At 40.1% G+C, this 18,563-nt stretch overlaps 1 protein-coding gene across 1 annotated transcript in view; it reads left to right on the forward strand.

Annotated features, from left to right (window-relative positions):
• Positions 1–2,880: 2,880 nt before the first annotated feature.
• The window catches only part of RNF32 (ring finger protein 32), a gene marked incomplete at both ends in the record, with an annotated part of 84,830 nt that continues 69,147 nt past the window's right edge, over positions 2,881–18,563 (forward strand). The window contains 2 exon segments of the mRNA XM_082293605.1: positions 2,881–2,982; positions 3,956–4,048. Coding sequence (XP_082149731.1) covers positions 2,881–2,982; positions 3,956–4,048 — 195 coding nt within the window.

Below are 18,563 nucleotides of genomic sequence, written 5' to 3' on the forward strand. Positions count from 1 at the left end.
AATGATAAAAAGAAAGAAACAGAGGGAAAGAAAAGTAAGCAAGCAAGCTGAGAACATGTTAAAATGTGTGAAATCTTTCCTTGTCATTTAGAGTGTCAAGAAAATCATTGTATCTCATTTTACTCCCAGATTGTTTAAACTACTGATGGAGGAAGAGAAGGTATATTTACTGACTGCCTGGAAAACTGTTCAGCCGGTGTAAATTCTTTGCATGTGAGTGCATGTCCATGTGCCGTGCTGTTTGCAAAGGGTGCAGTCCCTTATCCTTGGCCCTTTTGTTTGAGCAAATGCTTAAGTGCCAAGCCTTTGGCCAGAGACATCTGGAAACTGCTGTCTGTCCTCCTTGTGCACACTTCTGTACTAAAGCCAGTTGTCTTCCTTTTATCTGCTGCTACCAGTGGACAAGCACAGCTAAACCAGAGTGGCTTCTTTTTTTTTGCCTCCTGGGCAAATTTTTCCTTTTTCTATGATTCTCCACTGCCAGATGTGTGATACAGAACTCAAACTCCCAGAAAATATTACCACAGGTTGTAGTTCCATGCAAGCAGAGGATGACAATCTATTGATAACAATGGAGAGAGCACAGGCTGATAATCAATAAAGAGTGGGAACTAACATCCAGGAAGGAGTCTGTTCACAGCAGAGTTTCCTCTGAAAGAGAATGGAAACCCCAATAGCTCTGAACAATGAATTTATAGAAGCAATATTTGCAAAAATTTTTGGCCTTCACAGGATGTTATGGGTGTCCTGAGCAAGTGACAAAGCAGTAATCAACTTGTACGTCCCTATTTTCCCCCCTGCCCCTTTGATGGTGGGGGTTATTAGGGTGGGATATGCTCTATAGGGGTAAGAAAGCCAAATCCTGATGTGAAAATGCTTTCAGATCATCTGACAAGAGCAATATGAAGGTTAGAGTTTATATGACTGTTTACAAGAATGTTGTTATTACCATGCTATAAAACAGAAAGGAATGTGACCAGACTAGTACAGAACATCAAAAGAACTGTAGAGTCATTTTAATGAGTTACTAGAAACTAAGTCAGGTTCTGCTGTTTTGAGGCTATATGCTTCTATTCTGTGCAGTGGATTTAAGTCACTTAGCAACCTTAGCACAACTTGCAGCATGTTGAGGCATGCTCCCAGCTGGGGTTTAATGCTCCCAGCATCCCCAGGTGGACAGCCTGTCCTTTCCCTTTTTTACAATGTAGGAAAAGACAATCAGAGCCAAGTGCTCTGTTGCTCTGCTGCCTCTGACCTTGGGTGCACAGTGACAGCTGAGCAAGAAAAGTTAAAAGTGGGGTTTATGGATATTTGTTCAGACCAACAGTTTTTAAAATTCACTCTATATGTGGGAAAATGCCAGCACAATCAAGGCAGAAAAATCAAGCCTATGTGGATTTAATACAGATTACATAGCTACAAGGAAAGGGAGGCTTAAGGAGGCTGTGTATAACCTATCTTTAGGGAAAAATTCAAAGAAATTTTCAAAGTTAACACTGGTTCACCTAACAGCTATTTTTGCCTTAGAAAAGCCTCTATCATGTTTGAAGCATGTTGTTTGCCAGTATTTTCTGATTCATTTTGTTTCCTAGGGGTAATTATTTTTTATACCAAAATATCACCTACATACCAAGCACACAGTTCACCACAGAAGTTCCAGAGTTCTTTCATTTAACATAAAATATCCACAGTAGCATTTAAACAAAAATGCACAATTCAGTATTACTCTGGGTTCTTAAGCTGAACCTATAGCCACAATTTCAGAGCAGTCTTGGGCTGGACCATGAGATAGGCTGTAGAGTCCTTTAAAGTACAAACACAGCTGTATAAATGGTCCATGACAGGGGAGCTGGAACCCAAACTAGTCTATGTTTGTAGGATTCTATGATACTGAAATGTGATATCAGTGAGATATTGATTTTACACTTCTCATAAGATAGGACATTTTGTTTCACTGACGATAATGTTCTGTAATGTTCTGTTACATTAATGCACATTGTATGAATCTTAGATTGCAAAATTACTTTCGAAATTTAGGTCTGCTCTGTTCTTACATAGCTATTATGTCCTTTTTAACCTCCAGGCAGCATCCAGATTTACATCCATCACATGCCATTAAATTATCTGGAGAGGGTTTAGTACCTGTGGGGATGTTGAAGTTGATGGGTTTCTGAAAGAGGTTACTACTCTCCCTGGGATACAGAGCTTCACCAGCCTGTGAGGGGTCCCTTCTGGAGAAGGATTCGTGTGATTTGTCAGGAATTTGCATGAGCTAACCACAGAGTCACCTGCTGGGTCAACTACAGGGGACATGAAAACCTCCTACTCCAAGGGAACCTGAGAGTTTACAAGCCACCAACTCCTTCCACTTAGGCTGTCTTGCCCTGAAGAAAATTTGTGGCAATTCAACTTGGACAAGCTGCTTCACTGTAAGTAAAAATATTAAGGAAGGAAACAACTAGTGAAAGAAGAGGTGGTTGCATTACCATTGCTGCCTTTTGCCACCTACTTATGTCAACATTTTAATTCCCCAGGAAAAATTGCAAGACAGTCTCATTCCTATATTTTGGCCTCTTTAAAAGAAAAAAATGAAGGTGTTGGTCATCAAAAAAATGGGCCATTGTCGTGAATTTGCAGTTTCTCCACCCCCTGGTTCTTGCAGAGATAGGCACTTACCCACCCTTCCCTTTGAAGGCAGCTGGCTGGGTTATTGCTCAAATAAGCACATATCTGCCCTTCTGAGGTGCTGCAACAAGAGAAAATACCAGTTAAGGTGCCTCTGAAACAAAATATGGAATGAAAAAATTCCCCAGTGCTACTTTAAACTTTCTATTCTCCATTGTGTCACCAGCTATTTTCTATCTGCTAACGTTGGGTGGGATGAGCCGTGATGAGGTGCAGGGGTACCCAGACAGATCACCCGAGTGGAGACTTGCTGGTACCAAAACATCTCAGTCTGGCTCTTGTTCATTAATCTATTGGGTTAGTTCTGAGATTTCAAGCTATCAACAATAATATGTGGAGATTGCCACTGTTTTTTCAATTTAAAAGCATCTGTAACAATTCAAAAGTCTCCAGTCAGCTCTCTGGGATAAACTGTCCGTAAACACCTCAAAAATACGTAACAAATGCAGCACATCAGCTGCTTAAGCAGTTTATCAAATGGATACAGCTTTGTGTTTGCTGTGCTGTGGAATATATGTGCCATGTCATTATACACCTGGGTTACACAGCTTACAGCAAATTAAATTTGATATTTTCATAGATAAATACTCACGTTATTAATAGTCATATTTAGGACCATGGCATTATCACAAATGTCACACAGATATTTCGAATTTCCAGTCCCCTACTTTTAAATAAGTATGTGTTTGGTCAGTGCCTGCTTTGGGTGTTCTTTTCATTAACACACCAAATATAATGGAAATGAAAATATTCCTTGCCCTCCCTTGCTTATATACCTCTGTATTCATCCCCAAAACCAACTCAAACTCAAAATGATATCCAGATTTCTTTTATTATGGTTTTCCAACAGTACACAAGAAATTAATGGTTCTGAATGTGAAAATCTGTCCTGGGAAGCTGCTGGAAAAGCAATTCTCCCTGACATTTGCAGCTGCCACTACTGGGAAAAGTTCCCACATTGATTTTGACCTTCTGAAGTCCAGAAGCAGAAATCTCATCTCTCTCTCAGCTTGATGTTGTACCATGCAAATGTTCACTGTCCTCCCCTTGCCTTGCTGCCTGAGAAATATCAGCTAACTGGTTTAAAAAAGCATGATTTAAATAAATAAATTCTGTACACATCAAGTGTATAATTTAAAATATTATATAAAGATTCATTTATACATTCATAAAGGCAAGGATTTAAGTAGTTCTAGCAAATGTTACATGCCTTAGTGCATATATGACTTTGTGCAGGAGGATCTTGACACAAATTGTCACCATATTGCAGATCCGAGACCTAGAGCTAAGTGACAGGATCCATGATTTCAGGTGCCCAGAAATCCTTGCTGTAATGGGAACAGATGACACAGCACAGCAGCAGGTATTTTGGGTGGGATGTGGGATCTCACAGTAATCCCAGAAGGTGTCAGCATGAAGCTCAAGAGACACCTGTAAGTCCATTAAGGGTGAATTTCAAACCCTACAAATTCTTTGACACGAACATCCAAATGGCAGAGTCCATTAGCAACAAGCAACAAGAACATGAAATCTCTCCTGAGAAGTCTACTACAATAAATTTGGGTTAAATTCCTTGTGTCCTTAGGAGGCAACATCAAATCCCAGACATTACGTAACTTGAAGGTATTAAACCTGGTCTGTTCCCCCCAGGTAGCTGTGAGCAATACCCAGTGGAGTACCTGAACAGATTTACTTTTTTTCCAGCTGACAAATGTCCAGAATTCACCTCTGTGCCTGGAAGCAGAGCTCAGCATGCTCATGATGCAAGGAGCCACACGACTGAGGCTCCTGGAGAGTTTATCAGGTCATGCAGACCTACACCACATCTCATGTTTGAACACCAGTCCCAAAGATGTAGTCTTGACCTGTTCCATGCTTGAGTCTTGGGAAAGGTGGAACAAAATGATGCCTGGAGCCCAAAAGGAGAGAGAAGGAGTGGAACCCCTGGGCAATGCAGGAGGCAGCTGGAATTCCAGGACATGCTGGCCTCCAATACACAACAAAAGACCAAACCAGCTCTGGGTCTCTGGAAGCTGCAAAGATTGGCAAAAGACCTCTCCATGCCTGAAACCAGCTCTTCTTCTGGTTCCTTGGGGTTTGCAGTAAAGGTTCCAGGTGTATAAAGAAATCTCAGGCAATGAAACTCACCCATCTTTTTTTAGTTACTACAGATATTTTTCTCAGCTCTGCGTGAAACCACCTGCCCCACACAACCACAAATATTGAGGCAGTAGAGCAATTTTTCTACCACCCACATAAGATAAAGAGTCAGGAGACACAAAGCCTCATTATATCCAAACAAAAAACTTACAAGTAAAAACAGAAGTGTTAAGAGGAAGCTGAAAAAGTAGCTGAAGAAATTAAGCTATTGTGCAATCAAATACAAATTGAATTCCAGTGTGTATTTTATTTAACACATCTGCTAAGTGAAATCCATGTTCAAGTTACATTTTGAAACTCATAAAATCACTGTCATCATCATAACTATAATCTCAGTTAAATTCTACCATAGTTATTTTAAAGCAGCTTTCCAGCAGAGACTCGTGAGGCGAGAGGTGGAGGTGCAGATGCACATGACTCTACACACTTTTCAGGTATAGTGTAGTGTGCCTCAAAAGCAAATCTCAGGGATGGGGTGAACATGGAGACAGCACAAGTTTGCATAATCTGCAGGACTGCAGACCACAGTGCTTTCTTGGAGGTTTTGCAGCAGTACTCTAATAACAAATTAATTACTGCACCAACCAAGGGACAGCATCCACTGCTTACTCTTTGGAGGACAGCTGATACCTTCAGACTGGCACTGAGGTGAGATACTGTGGAACCACTTCTCCACTTCCCAGGGAAGCAGGTTTCAGGGAAAGAAAAAGTTGACACCAGGGAAGAGTTGAGTGTGGCAGTCTTTTGAGATCTCACACTTTTCCTATACTTGTCCTGTAACCATCAAAACCTCTGAGACTGCACTGAAATACTTTTTGACTTGGAGCAGCCAGAAGAACAAATAAATACTTTCCTAGCTTCAAAACCTTTCCAAAATACTCCAATGCCTCTTTCTTAAGGAGAATAAAGGTGTCCCTAGATGTCTATTCATTGCTTAGACCCCAGTGTTGTCAACTGAGTATGCTGACAATCAAGCCTCTTGCTCAGTAGCTCTTGCTCAAAAACAAAACTTGATCCGTCCTTCAAATCCACCCCTTTTTATCTCAAATCAACAAAAACACCTCTATTTCTCACTTATTTTTATGCAGAATCATAGAAAACAAGTCTAGCCATGACTTTTAAAACCAACTAATGCACCCAGCTCACCTGCTTTCCCAAGCAAAGCTGGAAACAGACACACTGAGCTGTTACCTGAAAGCAGCTGCAGCTGGTAAAGCTGGTGGTGTGTTCAGAAAATTCTGCCTCAGAGGAACATGGATTCCTCCTCTTGTCCTTTCTAATTTGTAGTTCACTCCCCTTTTGCTGTAAATTATGACCTTAAATTGCTGAATCATGCAAAATACCATCTGAAGGCACTATTTATTTTGAGCATGAGCTCCGTAAGAGTTTGACAGGGAAGCACCACGGTGCCATTCCCAGGATTAATAATGTGAGGTGCTGAAGTACAGGGGGCAATTAAAGGGGGACTTCAGCTTTGCAGCTCTGCCTCTGGATAATCCTCTCCAGGGAGTCCTGAAAGGCAGCAGAGAGCTCTGCATCATGCTGTGGGCTTGGGCCCACGATGAAAGATGCTCTAAAAAAGTCAACTGCAAGGTCAATGTACTTTACACCCATGTGTTGAAAAATAAGTAAGCATCAGTGTCCAATTTAGTTGTCATCACAGAGTGGGACTCTGGGGTAAAGGAATGCTCTAAGCTTGTAAGGACCACACTTCTCTCCTTCCCTTTGATGTGAGCCAAGGTAATGGAGATTCTGCCAAGGTGTGACTAATTCCTTGTAACTATATTGCATAATTTTCATATACTTTTTTTAAAAAAAGGCGGCCTTTAAGAATTGGAGGGAAAGAAACTCACCCCTGACACATTCCACAGAACACAACCAGCAGTACAAAGCAGTTTTATTAACAGATGGTGAAAGCTCAATTTAAAAACTACTGTGGGCATTAAAGGAGATTGTTTTATGTCTTTGACATGAATACTCAGGCTAGATGAACTATCAGGGTTTGGTTTAAGTGAGATTAATGCTTAGTACTTGGAATCCATCCAAACTGATTAGATCTGATTGAGTAACAGAGCACAACTTTCTATATCACTTTCAAAGTGATATGATTAGACTGTATATGTACTATCTGAAAATGTAAATATAAACAGAAGGGAAGGGAAAAATACCCTTCCCAAGTTTTAAATGCAAAAAATAATAATGATCTAACTGTATATAAACACTTACAATTTAGTTGACTATTAGAAGAGTTAGATAAGAAAAAGTGTGTTAATAACATATAGAAAGTGTTACAGGAATAACAAGCCTGTGTTCTGCCCTGCTGAGAGACTCATTTATCTCCTTTGAAGTCAGTTGAAGGGTATAAGTTTGGCTGAGGAGAACTTGACTCCAGATCATTTGATCTAGGAAGGCCAGAGAAACATGGAATTTTTTATATTGTTCATAGATTTGCAGCCACTTCTCCTAACTAGGAACAGTTTGTAATTATTTCAAAGTACACTTTTTATGTCATAAATAATTTACTGATTTTATATTTATTTATATATGTATTCAACATTTTTGCCAAGCATACATTTACATATGAGGGAGACTCAGCTCCAAATTCAGGTACCTGTATGTTGGTGCCTAGCTGTAAACTTTGTGCCCCAGCTTAGTCAGTGGAGGTCTGACCAATGCAGACAATGAAACTTCCAGATCTCCATCATCTGAGCTCTTCTGGGTGCTAGTTGGTCAGTCAAATTCACTTATTGACAGCTCCATCTAATTCCTTATGTGCAGACAAAAGACAAAGGACTATATCCTAGAAAATACTACCTCTGAAATAAAACTTAGGCAGACAGTCCCTTGACTTTCCTTTTTCATGTGGTAGGTAAGGGGGCACTGAGAAAGACCACTGCTGAAATGCTGAAACCACTTCTACAGTCCACACACAGACAGATGGAGAAGGTTCAGAGCAGGCCTATAAATATAATTTAAGGGATCAGTTAGGAAGCCCAGAGGGCTTCACTTTGCAACGAAGTTAAGAAATTAATCAGGGTCTGCAAATCTATAGCCTTAGAAGGAGAAGATTATTTCAGAAAAAAATAACATGATAGAAATAAACATCAATGTCTAACATAAAAAACAATGTAATATCCAGCCTTACTATCTGGGTCTTAAGGTTAGGTAGTTGGTAAGAAACAGTTCTGAAGCTGGTACAGACAGGAGCTCTACCCTGGTGACCATGCCTAGAAGCAACCAGTGTCACCAGGAAGAAATCAGGTGGCCAGAATCTCTGTGACAGCTCAGAGAAGAGGGACTTGTGCCTGCCTCCTGGAATGTTACACTTGCCCCAAACTGATGGCTGCATGTTGACACAAGGGACAAATGACAAAGCCAGATAATGCCTCTACTGTTGTCACCAGCAGAGCTAACACATTGTCCTTTCTTGCACCTACATCTTCACTGATTTCCAGTTTATTCCCTGTTGAAAATACTGTTTTTCCTTTCAAGTATTTACATGGATAAAACTCACAGTCCTGCCCTTACTGCTGGAAAGTTGCAACTGGGTTACTGAAGTTTCCCAAGTTTTCACCAATCAGCAAAGACACAAAAACTGTATATGTATATACAAATATATGTGTATTAATGTATGTTTTTAACCACCAAAGTATTAGTAGTATTAAATAACACATATTCTTTTAAACCACTATGAAACCAAACACACCTGGTAGCTTATTGTCTGAGTTTATTTCACATTTGCTGTGGGTGACCAACAGGAATGCATTAAACTGCAATAACTTGTCTGTCCAACCATGTTTCACAAAAGCTTTCCTGGGTCTTGATATCAGAGAACTGCATGTGAAGATGTGGCAGAAAGTTTGGAATGGACACATCACCCACAGTACACTGTGCAAGGCATCCAAAACCTTTGGGAATTGTTAGAGGAAACTTTAACCCAAATTTCATCTAAGAAAATAAGTAAATCCTGCTATGCAACATATACAAATGGTGAGGAAGGAGGAAAAAAAAAAGTGAGAAAACAGCATTTTACCAAGTCTTTCATCTCAGTTACAACCTTTCAAATTGTGCTGAAATTTTTTCTGCTAAAGCCACTACTCATTCCCTCTCCCAGAGGACAGCAATTTCCTTCACAAGGCCAATCCGGCCACCAGGGCTTGTTGGGTTGGGTCAAATAATTTCTCAGCAGAAGCAGCCAAGGTGCTGGGATCCCAACCAGAAACCCAGGCACACCATTTTTCAAGAAGCAACAGCTTTCATCTTCAGCAGCAATGGGCAGCACTTGGTAAAGCTCCTCAGCAATAGCCAAGGTTGGGGCAATTACCTTCCACTGGGTCTTTGGTCAATTAATTCCCTACATTAAAATAAGAGGAGAAGACACAAACAAACAAACAAAAATGTGTATTTGTGAACTGTTTGGCCTCTGTTATGGATTTTTCATGGGACAGCTTTGAATTCCCAAATGCTGAGATCCATAAGCAAAAACACAGAACAGGGGTCAAAGTCCAGTCTCTGTGGTCAGAAGCTGATGTATCTCCCAGCTCTACAGTGTACCAAGCACTTATTACCCTGTAGGAACAGCACAAATTAAAAGGAGAGAGAAACAGATCTGGTCTGTTTCTGAACATACCCTGATCTGGTGCAGAGGCATTCCTGGATATCTCAGCTAAGCTGGAGAGCTGGTGAGGATTAAAGGCAGTACTATGATATGAATCACAAGTTTTATGCAAGTCGAAGAGGTCTCCATTTGACAGCGTTCTTTAATAGGCAAGAGGCAGTTGAGGAATGCAGTGTAGTCTCATGGTTTCTTAATGAAAAAAAGAATAACAAATGCTGAAAAACTCTGCCAAACAACAAAGCTTACATTTTATACATGCTCATCAATTTAACCCTAAAACCTTAAAAGCCTCAGGGTGATCCCAACGCCTTTAATACCAAAGGCCCTAACTATGCCACAGATCAAGCACCAAGCCCAAGCCTGCTTTGTCTAGAAAGATGAAAGCGCACTCAAACAGGTGAAGGCTTCTTTGGAATCATCACCTGCAATTAAGCAAAGGAAAACTAAGAGGAGAAGAGGTAAGCTGAACTTGCTTTAAAAAGACACCACGGGAGCAGGTGGATGCTTGCTAAGGATAGCTGTGGTGTCTGCTGTCATTCTTTCACCAAATGATGTGCATTCATTGGGATTTCCTGCACATTAACAACAGATCACTTGGTGGGAAAGTTGGGTAGGTGCTGCAAAAGCAAAAAAAAATCCCTTTTCTTTTTTTTTTTTTTTTGCATAACATTCTGGGAAGACTGCTGTTGCCAAGCTGCTATAGATAGCAATATCAAGGCTGTGGAATAAAGCAGTGCCACAAGACATTTCATTTTGAGATGTGGATAATAATTCATCATTCTTTTTTGCCTCAAATAATTTGTGAATAACTGAACATTTAGTTTAAAACAGAGTGAGTAAAAATGTAATGTTTTCCTTCAAAACCCAGCTCTCAAAGTAATACTCTTTCAATTATTATTTTTGGAAGACAGGAAGCTTGCAGCTATTGCTGCCAAGACAAAAATCTTGCAAATGTAAGTAAAGGAGTAAACACCAGAATGTAAATTTCAACAAGACTCTAGTTTCTTTACTACTGTTGCATAAATACTCCAAGTCACAATAAAATAAGAATTACATGTGACAAGGGAGAAAAGAAAGACTTACACACCAGCATGCAGAACTTTGTGGCTGTAATATTCTTCATGTTCTGCGTTTGGAAGGCACTTTACACAGTCCCTGAGGACAGATAAGGGTAAGCTGATAATGCTATCAACGCTATTAATAATAGTATTAATTAGGTTCATAATGAGCATTGTAAAATCCATGATAACATTTTTGGTGTTGTTAATCGTTTTAAAGCTTTGCAGAACGACATTATCCATGTGACTTAATTAATTCCATGTATATATGTAGAGCCTACCTAAAATTCCAGGAATCACTGGCTCCTCTTCTACAAATGCCAAAAACTGCTATTCCCATCAATGTCTTCCTCTAAACACACACCTACCCCAAAATCCATAAAATTAACATGTGAGACTGAACAGTGAGAAAGTTCTTTTCCACAGGTCATTTGCCAAAACTTTGTTGTTCACCAACATTAAAATCTTCTCTCTTAACCCCTTTTGCCTCCTAATCTGTGCCCAAGGGGAGCTCGGGAAAAGTTCGGGAAAAGTGTGAATCTGAGCAGCATCCCACAAAATTCATCATCTCCTCCCTTCCAGGAGGAAGTCTAACTATATCTAAGGTCCCCTCACTGAACACCTGGGTTATTGAATGGAGTTGCTATGATTATTCAGGCAGTCCATGATTATTCACAGACCAAGACCTCTGCTCCCAGTCACGCACTGGTAGAGCAGCCGGTACAGAAAAAAATCCCATACCTAGGGTTCAGCCTGAAATGGAAATACTCCAAAAAATTATGATCAGCAGAAAGGAGAGAGTAATGTTAACAACTGGCCTAAAATTTTTATGTGCAGCTTGTTCTTCCCCATGTGGGTTTGAGGAGGGTAGAAAGAGAGAAGAGGAAGAGATGTGTTTAAATTACTGGCCATAAGGAACAAGGCCGATCTGCACAGTGACAGCACAAAACAAACAACCTGAATAAAACTTTCAGATAGGGATTATATAAGGAGAAAATCAATATGGTCAAAAAACATAAATAGACAATTAATGGAGAGGGCTTTTATGGAGTGCTAAGCTGCAATTCCACAGGAGTGGGCAAAATATGAGAGGGCTTTATAATCTCTTTCTCTCCTTTGTATTATTCAGGTTACCCTGGTTTACAAAAATCAAGTTGTATTTCTTCTGCTTTGCTTCCTGTAAAATCAATAACAACAATCAATTAAAACTTGTTTTGTGCCAGCAGGCTATTGTTTGTGATAATAATGCAGGGGGCTGAAAGAAGATTGCTTTATTTTCTTGACCTCCTTGGTACACAGATAAATATGGTGGCTGTTCCATCCACAACTTGAAACCACGACCCTGTCCCTGGGTTGGTTTTTAAATTATATGAAAGAAGATTAGATACTCTCACACACTGTAAATTGTTTGAAGTATCTGTTTTCAGTATCACTGTAACTAGATGGGAGATAACATCTAATTTATGCCTAATTCAGCAAAAATCCCCAGTATCAGGCTAAGCCCAGGTTTTATTTTGATTTGAATCCTTCGTGATCCCGCTGACTTTGGTCAGTTTTCATCAAATGAAAGACATGAAGAGCCAAGGAAAAGACCTGGCAATGAGAAATCTTTCACAATTCATATCAACATCAAGCTATGTTCATCTCAGAACACCCAAGATCTCTGCCATGTCCTTCTGGTACCATATACTGCTGTTCAGAACTATACACACACAAACAGATGTATGAAGACATATACAGATATAGGTGTATTACATATAAGATATACAAAGAGGCAGAGAGAGATCTGGCAGTGAAATTCTCTTACATCTCATGTCAGTACAAAACCCAGTCCTGAATTTTTTCATTTGTTTTCCCAAAAGACCTGAACACCAGTCTGGCCACCCAAAGTCCAGGCACAGGGCAAATGCTGGAGCAGCCCTTTCCTCAGGCAAAAAACTGCAGGAAGAGCAAAAAAAGAGGATGAGGTTAACAGCAAGATCGACTCAGGGCCAGCTATGCACGCGGCTTGTCCGGGGGTGGGGTTGCATTAGATCTGAAAACAAAGTTAGAAGGGTTTGTCAACTGGAGATGGGCAGGTTATGCAACTATTTGAACATGAGCATGCCTGCCTGCTCAGAAAGGAGATTAGGGACTTGAATATGCTTTTATACCTGCTAAATAATTAGTATCAAGTAACCAGGTCCACTCTGCACTTCTCCTCTATATAGCAAAATGCAAATGAACTGCTTGCTAATTTAGACAGGAAGGCTGGGATTTTTAAAGGGCCCTGAACAGTGTTAGACGTGCAGCACCCAAAAACCTCACCCTGAGATTTGGCTACGTGTTACCAAAACGGAGCCTCATAGGCTTAGGCTACTTTTACACACTCACCAGAGGCCTAGCACCTATTCTGCCCCAGGAGAACTTCTCTAACACTGGCCCTTGCAGCCTGGCCTTGCCAGCTCTTGATACTTCTTGTATAATGCCTTGCTGTTTTTCTTTTCAGTTTTGAGTGGTTTTTTTCAAATGAAGTCACATCAGATCTTACTGATAATATTAGGGTAAAGAACAAGCTCTGTGCTCTACCAAGTTCTGATGTACAAAGGGTTAAAATTAGAACTGGAAAAACTGGGAGAAGAGACATGTGCCCTCAAAATGCCTCCTCCATATTTTTTGATTCTTTTAGCACCATTGACAGCTATTATTTCTGATTTCACTGCCATGGCATCCCTAAGCTGTTCAGTACTAGAGGCAGATCCTAGGACACACCACACTGTCCAAACACAGATGTGATTCAAAATAATCTCATTGCCCTTTACCTGCTTCACTCCACCCCTCCTCCCACCACTTACACAGGGTTATAGTTCAGCACAAGTGAATTTCCAGGCACTGGTTTCCATTTCTCAGTTTTCCTACGAATTTTTTAGCAAGTGTTGTTTTATTTGGTGTTCTGAGCCCAGCAAAAGTCTTCAGACCACAGATTCACCCTTTGCTTTCCCAATTCAGACTGACTGAAGCTGATGCAAGGAGAAAGACTAATCCTTTCTGTCATGTGACTACAATTCTCTATTTATTGATTTTACATTACACAATGCCTTTAGTTTTATAAACTTTGCAAATATCAGAAGAAAAATAATGAATAATCAACACCTCCATAAGCCCACTGCAATCAGCTGGCCTGTAACAGAGGCTGAGAACTCACCATGATCCATAGATGTAACAAACTGCAGAAAATGGACTGTTTATCACCATTTCCAGACATACTCTTAAACAGACTGATTTTATTATACTTCCAGTGTTCATACGGTGAATCAAAGTGCTTTCAAAGAAACGAGAGCTACCCAATTAACCAGAATGAGACAGCAGGAAAAAAACACCATAGATAGGAAAACAGCCTTGCTTCCTGCTCCAGATCTGTTTAACAAGCCTGAGTGAAACATATTTTTCCATGCTGCTTTTAACCTCCAAACTGTGGAAACTACAGTTGCTAAAAATTTTTGGAGCCAAAGCCATCCTTCTTTCATAATTCCTTGACATTAAATTCAAGCATCACCCTTGCCTTCCCACACGGTTATTTTATATAATTGCTGAAATTTCCAGGGTCTTCCTGGGTGAGCTTTTCCTGAGGAGAACAGAGGCAGGGATAACCTGGAAGGAAAGTTTATGAAGCTTGGAAGTGGTAAACTTCAGTGGAAAGTGGTGGGCAAAAACTCAGGTGGCTCCTGGGTAGTGTGTTCCAGAGCCGCAATTTTCCCAGCTAAGGTCAGGAGAGCACAGGCCAGGCTGCCTGCCACCTTTAGGGAGTGCTTTTTACAAAGACAAAAAAATACACATTTTTCCCAATCTTTTCAGGCATCACAGACCTTGAAAACCTAGAAATCCAAAATTTCTACACTCAACATAATCATTCTTAAAATCCCCTTGACTATTTCTTAAATTCCCCTTGACTATTCTACCCTTTTTATCTCCCTAATTCCTCCTTTTCTTTCAATTTTGCTTTCAGTTTTTAAAGTTCTGATGGAAATACTTTCTGAACAGATGAATAACAAATATCCTCATCCCCACTTCACTCATATGTTCTCCTGGCAGAAGTCCCAGGCTTGGGAATATTAAGCCATCAAGCAGGTAACAGTATTTGGCTTAGGACTCAGGGTCCTTGCAAGAACTTGTGCTGGTTGTATTTGAAACATTAAGAGAAGAATCAGTGGGATAAAACTTCCCATAACTGAAACCCCAGATCACTCACAAAAATCCTTCAGAGCCAGGGACAAGACAGTGAGATTGGATGACAAGGAATTTTTTCACAATGTTTTTTCTTTCTTCCTTTCCATGTCTTTAACTGGAATATGCAAATATCTTGCTAAACCCTTTCTTTGCTCCCATTTTCTAATCTTTTATGTGCCTGGGCACATTTCAAGTTTTGGTTGTATGTTAGGGTTATTGTATCACTGTTTCACTGAATTTTATTTATGATAATCATATTTCTAAATCAACTCTATTATATTTTTGAGGGTAAAGCTGCTCTGCAGAAATGTACAATTATAGTTCTGAGAACTTGAGTGTGTTTATGTCTGTCAATATTTATTCCATAAATATTTTCATACAAACATCTTTTCCTTGAAGTGAAAAATAGAGACCTACCAGCTGTAGCTTCTGCAATCACAGCTCACCAATCTCTCTCCATCTGATCTCGAAACAGGCATGGGGTGCTCTCAGTGTAACAGTGGGTTTGATAAGGGCAAAGTTACCAAAATAATACATGATTTGGGATGATTTGTATTTGCACAGCTCATCTCCTGAAAACTGTGATATATAGCCTCCAGCGTGTATAACATTCACCTGCTGTTTTAGGGCATTCACTGGTATTATTGCTCAGCACTTCGAGGACATGCTTGTTTCCCTTGAAGAATTTTCAGTTGTAAGTCCTGCATATGATGCATTTTTCCTTCTTCTGCCATTTTTTAAAGATGTTCCCCTCACACATCTTTTCAGCTCAAAAATTTGTGTTCCCATGGCTTGGGTTTTTCTTTTTCTTTTGCTGTATTCCAGTGTCTGAAGGAAACAATATTCATCCAGTTCCTCACAACCACTAAAGCTGCTGGAATATTTCAATCTTATCTGAAAGAGCAGCAGAGCTTTAGCAAGGCCAAGTTCATAAATGCCTTAATGAAAGTGGGCAATCACCCAGAGGACAGGTACTTGAATGAATCTTCAGCTCTCACTGCGAGAAAGGATTCAGCACAATTATACTGGTGGAAAAACCAAAAAGGGAGGTATTTTAAATTACCCAGTGAAGAAAAAGCTCCAGTTTTGCTTGAGCGAGTTGAGAGATGGGACTGTCCATTGTAAAAGATAAAAAAAACAAAGTAAATTAGACTTTATAAATTCTGCTGCTGGTGGAACGACTTCTCTCCCATCACTGGCTCCTCACTATCCCAATTATATGTGATTGGCACAGTATTTTCTGGAATATTGTGGAGTTGTATTCTCCACGCATACTCAGACAATGAGAACAGAAATGTCCCTTTCTTGATCCACCCCAGAGGTTTTATACATACATACACTGCTTTGCTGCAGTAGACCAGGATTTATAACTTTACTGAGAGGAACAGTATTTCTAACAAGTCAAAGTAATAGGCATGATGTAGTCATAAATTATAAAGGTCCAAAATAATACATGCATGTGTCTTTTTTGAGTTGAGATTTCTCTCTCTCTCTCTCTTTTTCTTTTTGGTCTACCATATAGATATGTCGTATAGAACTGACTCTCTTTACAGAGAGCCACAATTTACCATAAGTCCTGAAGAAACACCCAGTCCACACTTGGCATATTCACAGATTGACAATGGCATTAAACCTGATCCCACTCATCTCAAAGTCTTGAACTCAGAATTTAAGAGTTCCCAGTATGAGTTCCCTTTTAGGGAAGAGCTCATTGTTATTTACTCATGTCAGAGGCTGCTCCAAATACAAGCATAGGAAAGCCTGCATTATCTCAAGCTTTCTCCATCATTTCAATATATGTAAGTATTCATGTTTGTCAGAATTTTTGCCTATGAATTGCATGTTTCAATGCTGCCCAGAAACCTGGGACATTAATCCTGGGTCAGAATTACCAATTCTCTGGAGAAAGATTGGCATCCTGTGAAGTAAAAGCATTAAAGGAAGAATGCAGCATCACAGGACCTGTGGCTGGGCTCCACACTCGGTATTCACCTATGTCACACTTTCAACACAGATACGGTGTCTCAAATAGTCCTGTATTTAGGTTTTGTGAAAGGAAACAGAATCACACCTCTGCTTTAGTATTGCTTCTTTATATACATTTCTTTTTTGTAACATTCATAATTTAGTGGTATATTTCCCTTGTCTTAACTTCCATTCTTTTGATGTATTACCTTTAGAATTTATTTTATTTGTTACCTTGTTAATCCTGTTTCATCATTTCTTTCTTAAAACTCACCGTTTTCCTCCTTGGAAAAGGTTTGAAATTTCCAAACACACACACATTTTAGTGCAGCGAAAGCAGTGGCAGACTTCTTGATTACTTGCCTGAATGGTGTCAGCAAAGAAAAAACAGATGTCAGAGGCACAGCTTTTAAAGGCCAAACAGGCCAAATTAAAGGAAAATGAAAAGATGTTAGGTAAATTCACTCATTCTTCAAACAAACTCATATTCCCTACCTAGGTTTTTTTTAAAAATTGCCATTCCTCTAACTAAAATATTCCAGAGTGTTTATGGTCTGCCACATGATTGGAGTGTAACAAATGTAATTTTGCAAGCTTGTAAAATATCCTGACATTGCCTTAAAGAAACCACAATAAACTCTCTGGTCAGATTGCTTTATTTCCATTTCTGTGCCTTATTAAACCAGTATGCAGAAGATGTAACAGCAAAACAAGAAGGATAATCTGTTGCAACACTAGAAATAACTGAAAATAGCTTAAAAATTAATTCTGTTGTAGGCGACAGTCCATTAAAACCCAGTGTATACCCCTTTAAGTCTTGCTACAAGCCAGATCCTTATCTCAGATTCAGGCAGAGCGCCCATTTACTTCAATAGGAGCCGCGCATGCATATTCTGAAGCAGAATTTGGTCTGGTGTATTCATTAAGGGCTTCTGAACTCAAGATGTTACTTTGACGTTCCAGAAGAGGCCTGTAGTACAGATAAGTTTCTGCCGATTCTCAGGGAAGCTCCCTCTGTAGCTGTTTCAGGGCAAGTCCCAACACTGAGCCTGCTGGTGTTCCCCTCCAGCGTGACATGCACCTACAGAATAATGAAGACATTGAACTCCTTGATTGACAGAGCCTTATAGAAATGATGCACAGTAAAGAACAATTATTGCAACATCGTGGCAAACCCCGTCTTGGATTGAAATTCCCTTTTCATCTGCAAGCTGAGGAGCATGCCAGGATTATAAATTCATTTTAAATGGCTATTGCAGGTACACAAACACGCAGCATGTTCTAGGAAGTTAAGTGCTATGGCTTCAGACTCAAGTGGCCCAGCAGTGCATCCATGCTCCTGGCAGCTGCCCAGATGTTCAGGCAGTGGCTGGAACTGTGGTAAGAGCTGCCTGCACCCCTCACCCACCTCCACCCACCCAAGGACGGGCTCTGTCATCGGGCAGATCACAGACATGACTGCCAGGTCCCCTCCAGCTTGGGGCCAACCCACAGCCTTTTTGTGGCTCATGGAAGTATTTGGCCTCAGGGACCCCATCAGTCACCTCATCTTCTCCTCCCAAGTCAGCCTTAGATGACCCTCCTGAGATGAGAAGGGTTTAATCCCTAAGAGAGCATTTCCATAGAAACTGAAATACTGTCAAGGTTCAGGAACAAATAAGAGGATGGAGCAATTTTCTGTGTTTGTCAGCTTTGGCACAATTTGCACTATTCTGATCAGTGCTGCTCTTATTCTCTAAAAAGAAGTGGGTTTTTGTCTCAGCAGAAGTACTAAACTTGTTCATGCCCTAATTTATGAAGCCTTTGCATTATCTGTCTTACATCTTTATCTGGGTTATCACATCACCTCTCTTCCTCTCTTCACCCTATTG

Source organism: Coloeus monedula (genome assembly GCF_965178545.1).
Source record: "Coloeus monedula genome assembly, chromosome: 1".
In the NCBI taxonomy this organism is placed as follows: domain Eukaryota; kingdom Metazoa; phylum Chordata; class Aves; order Passeriformes; family Corvidae; genus Coloeus; species Coloeus monedula.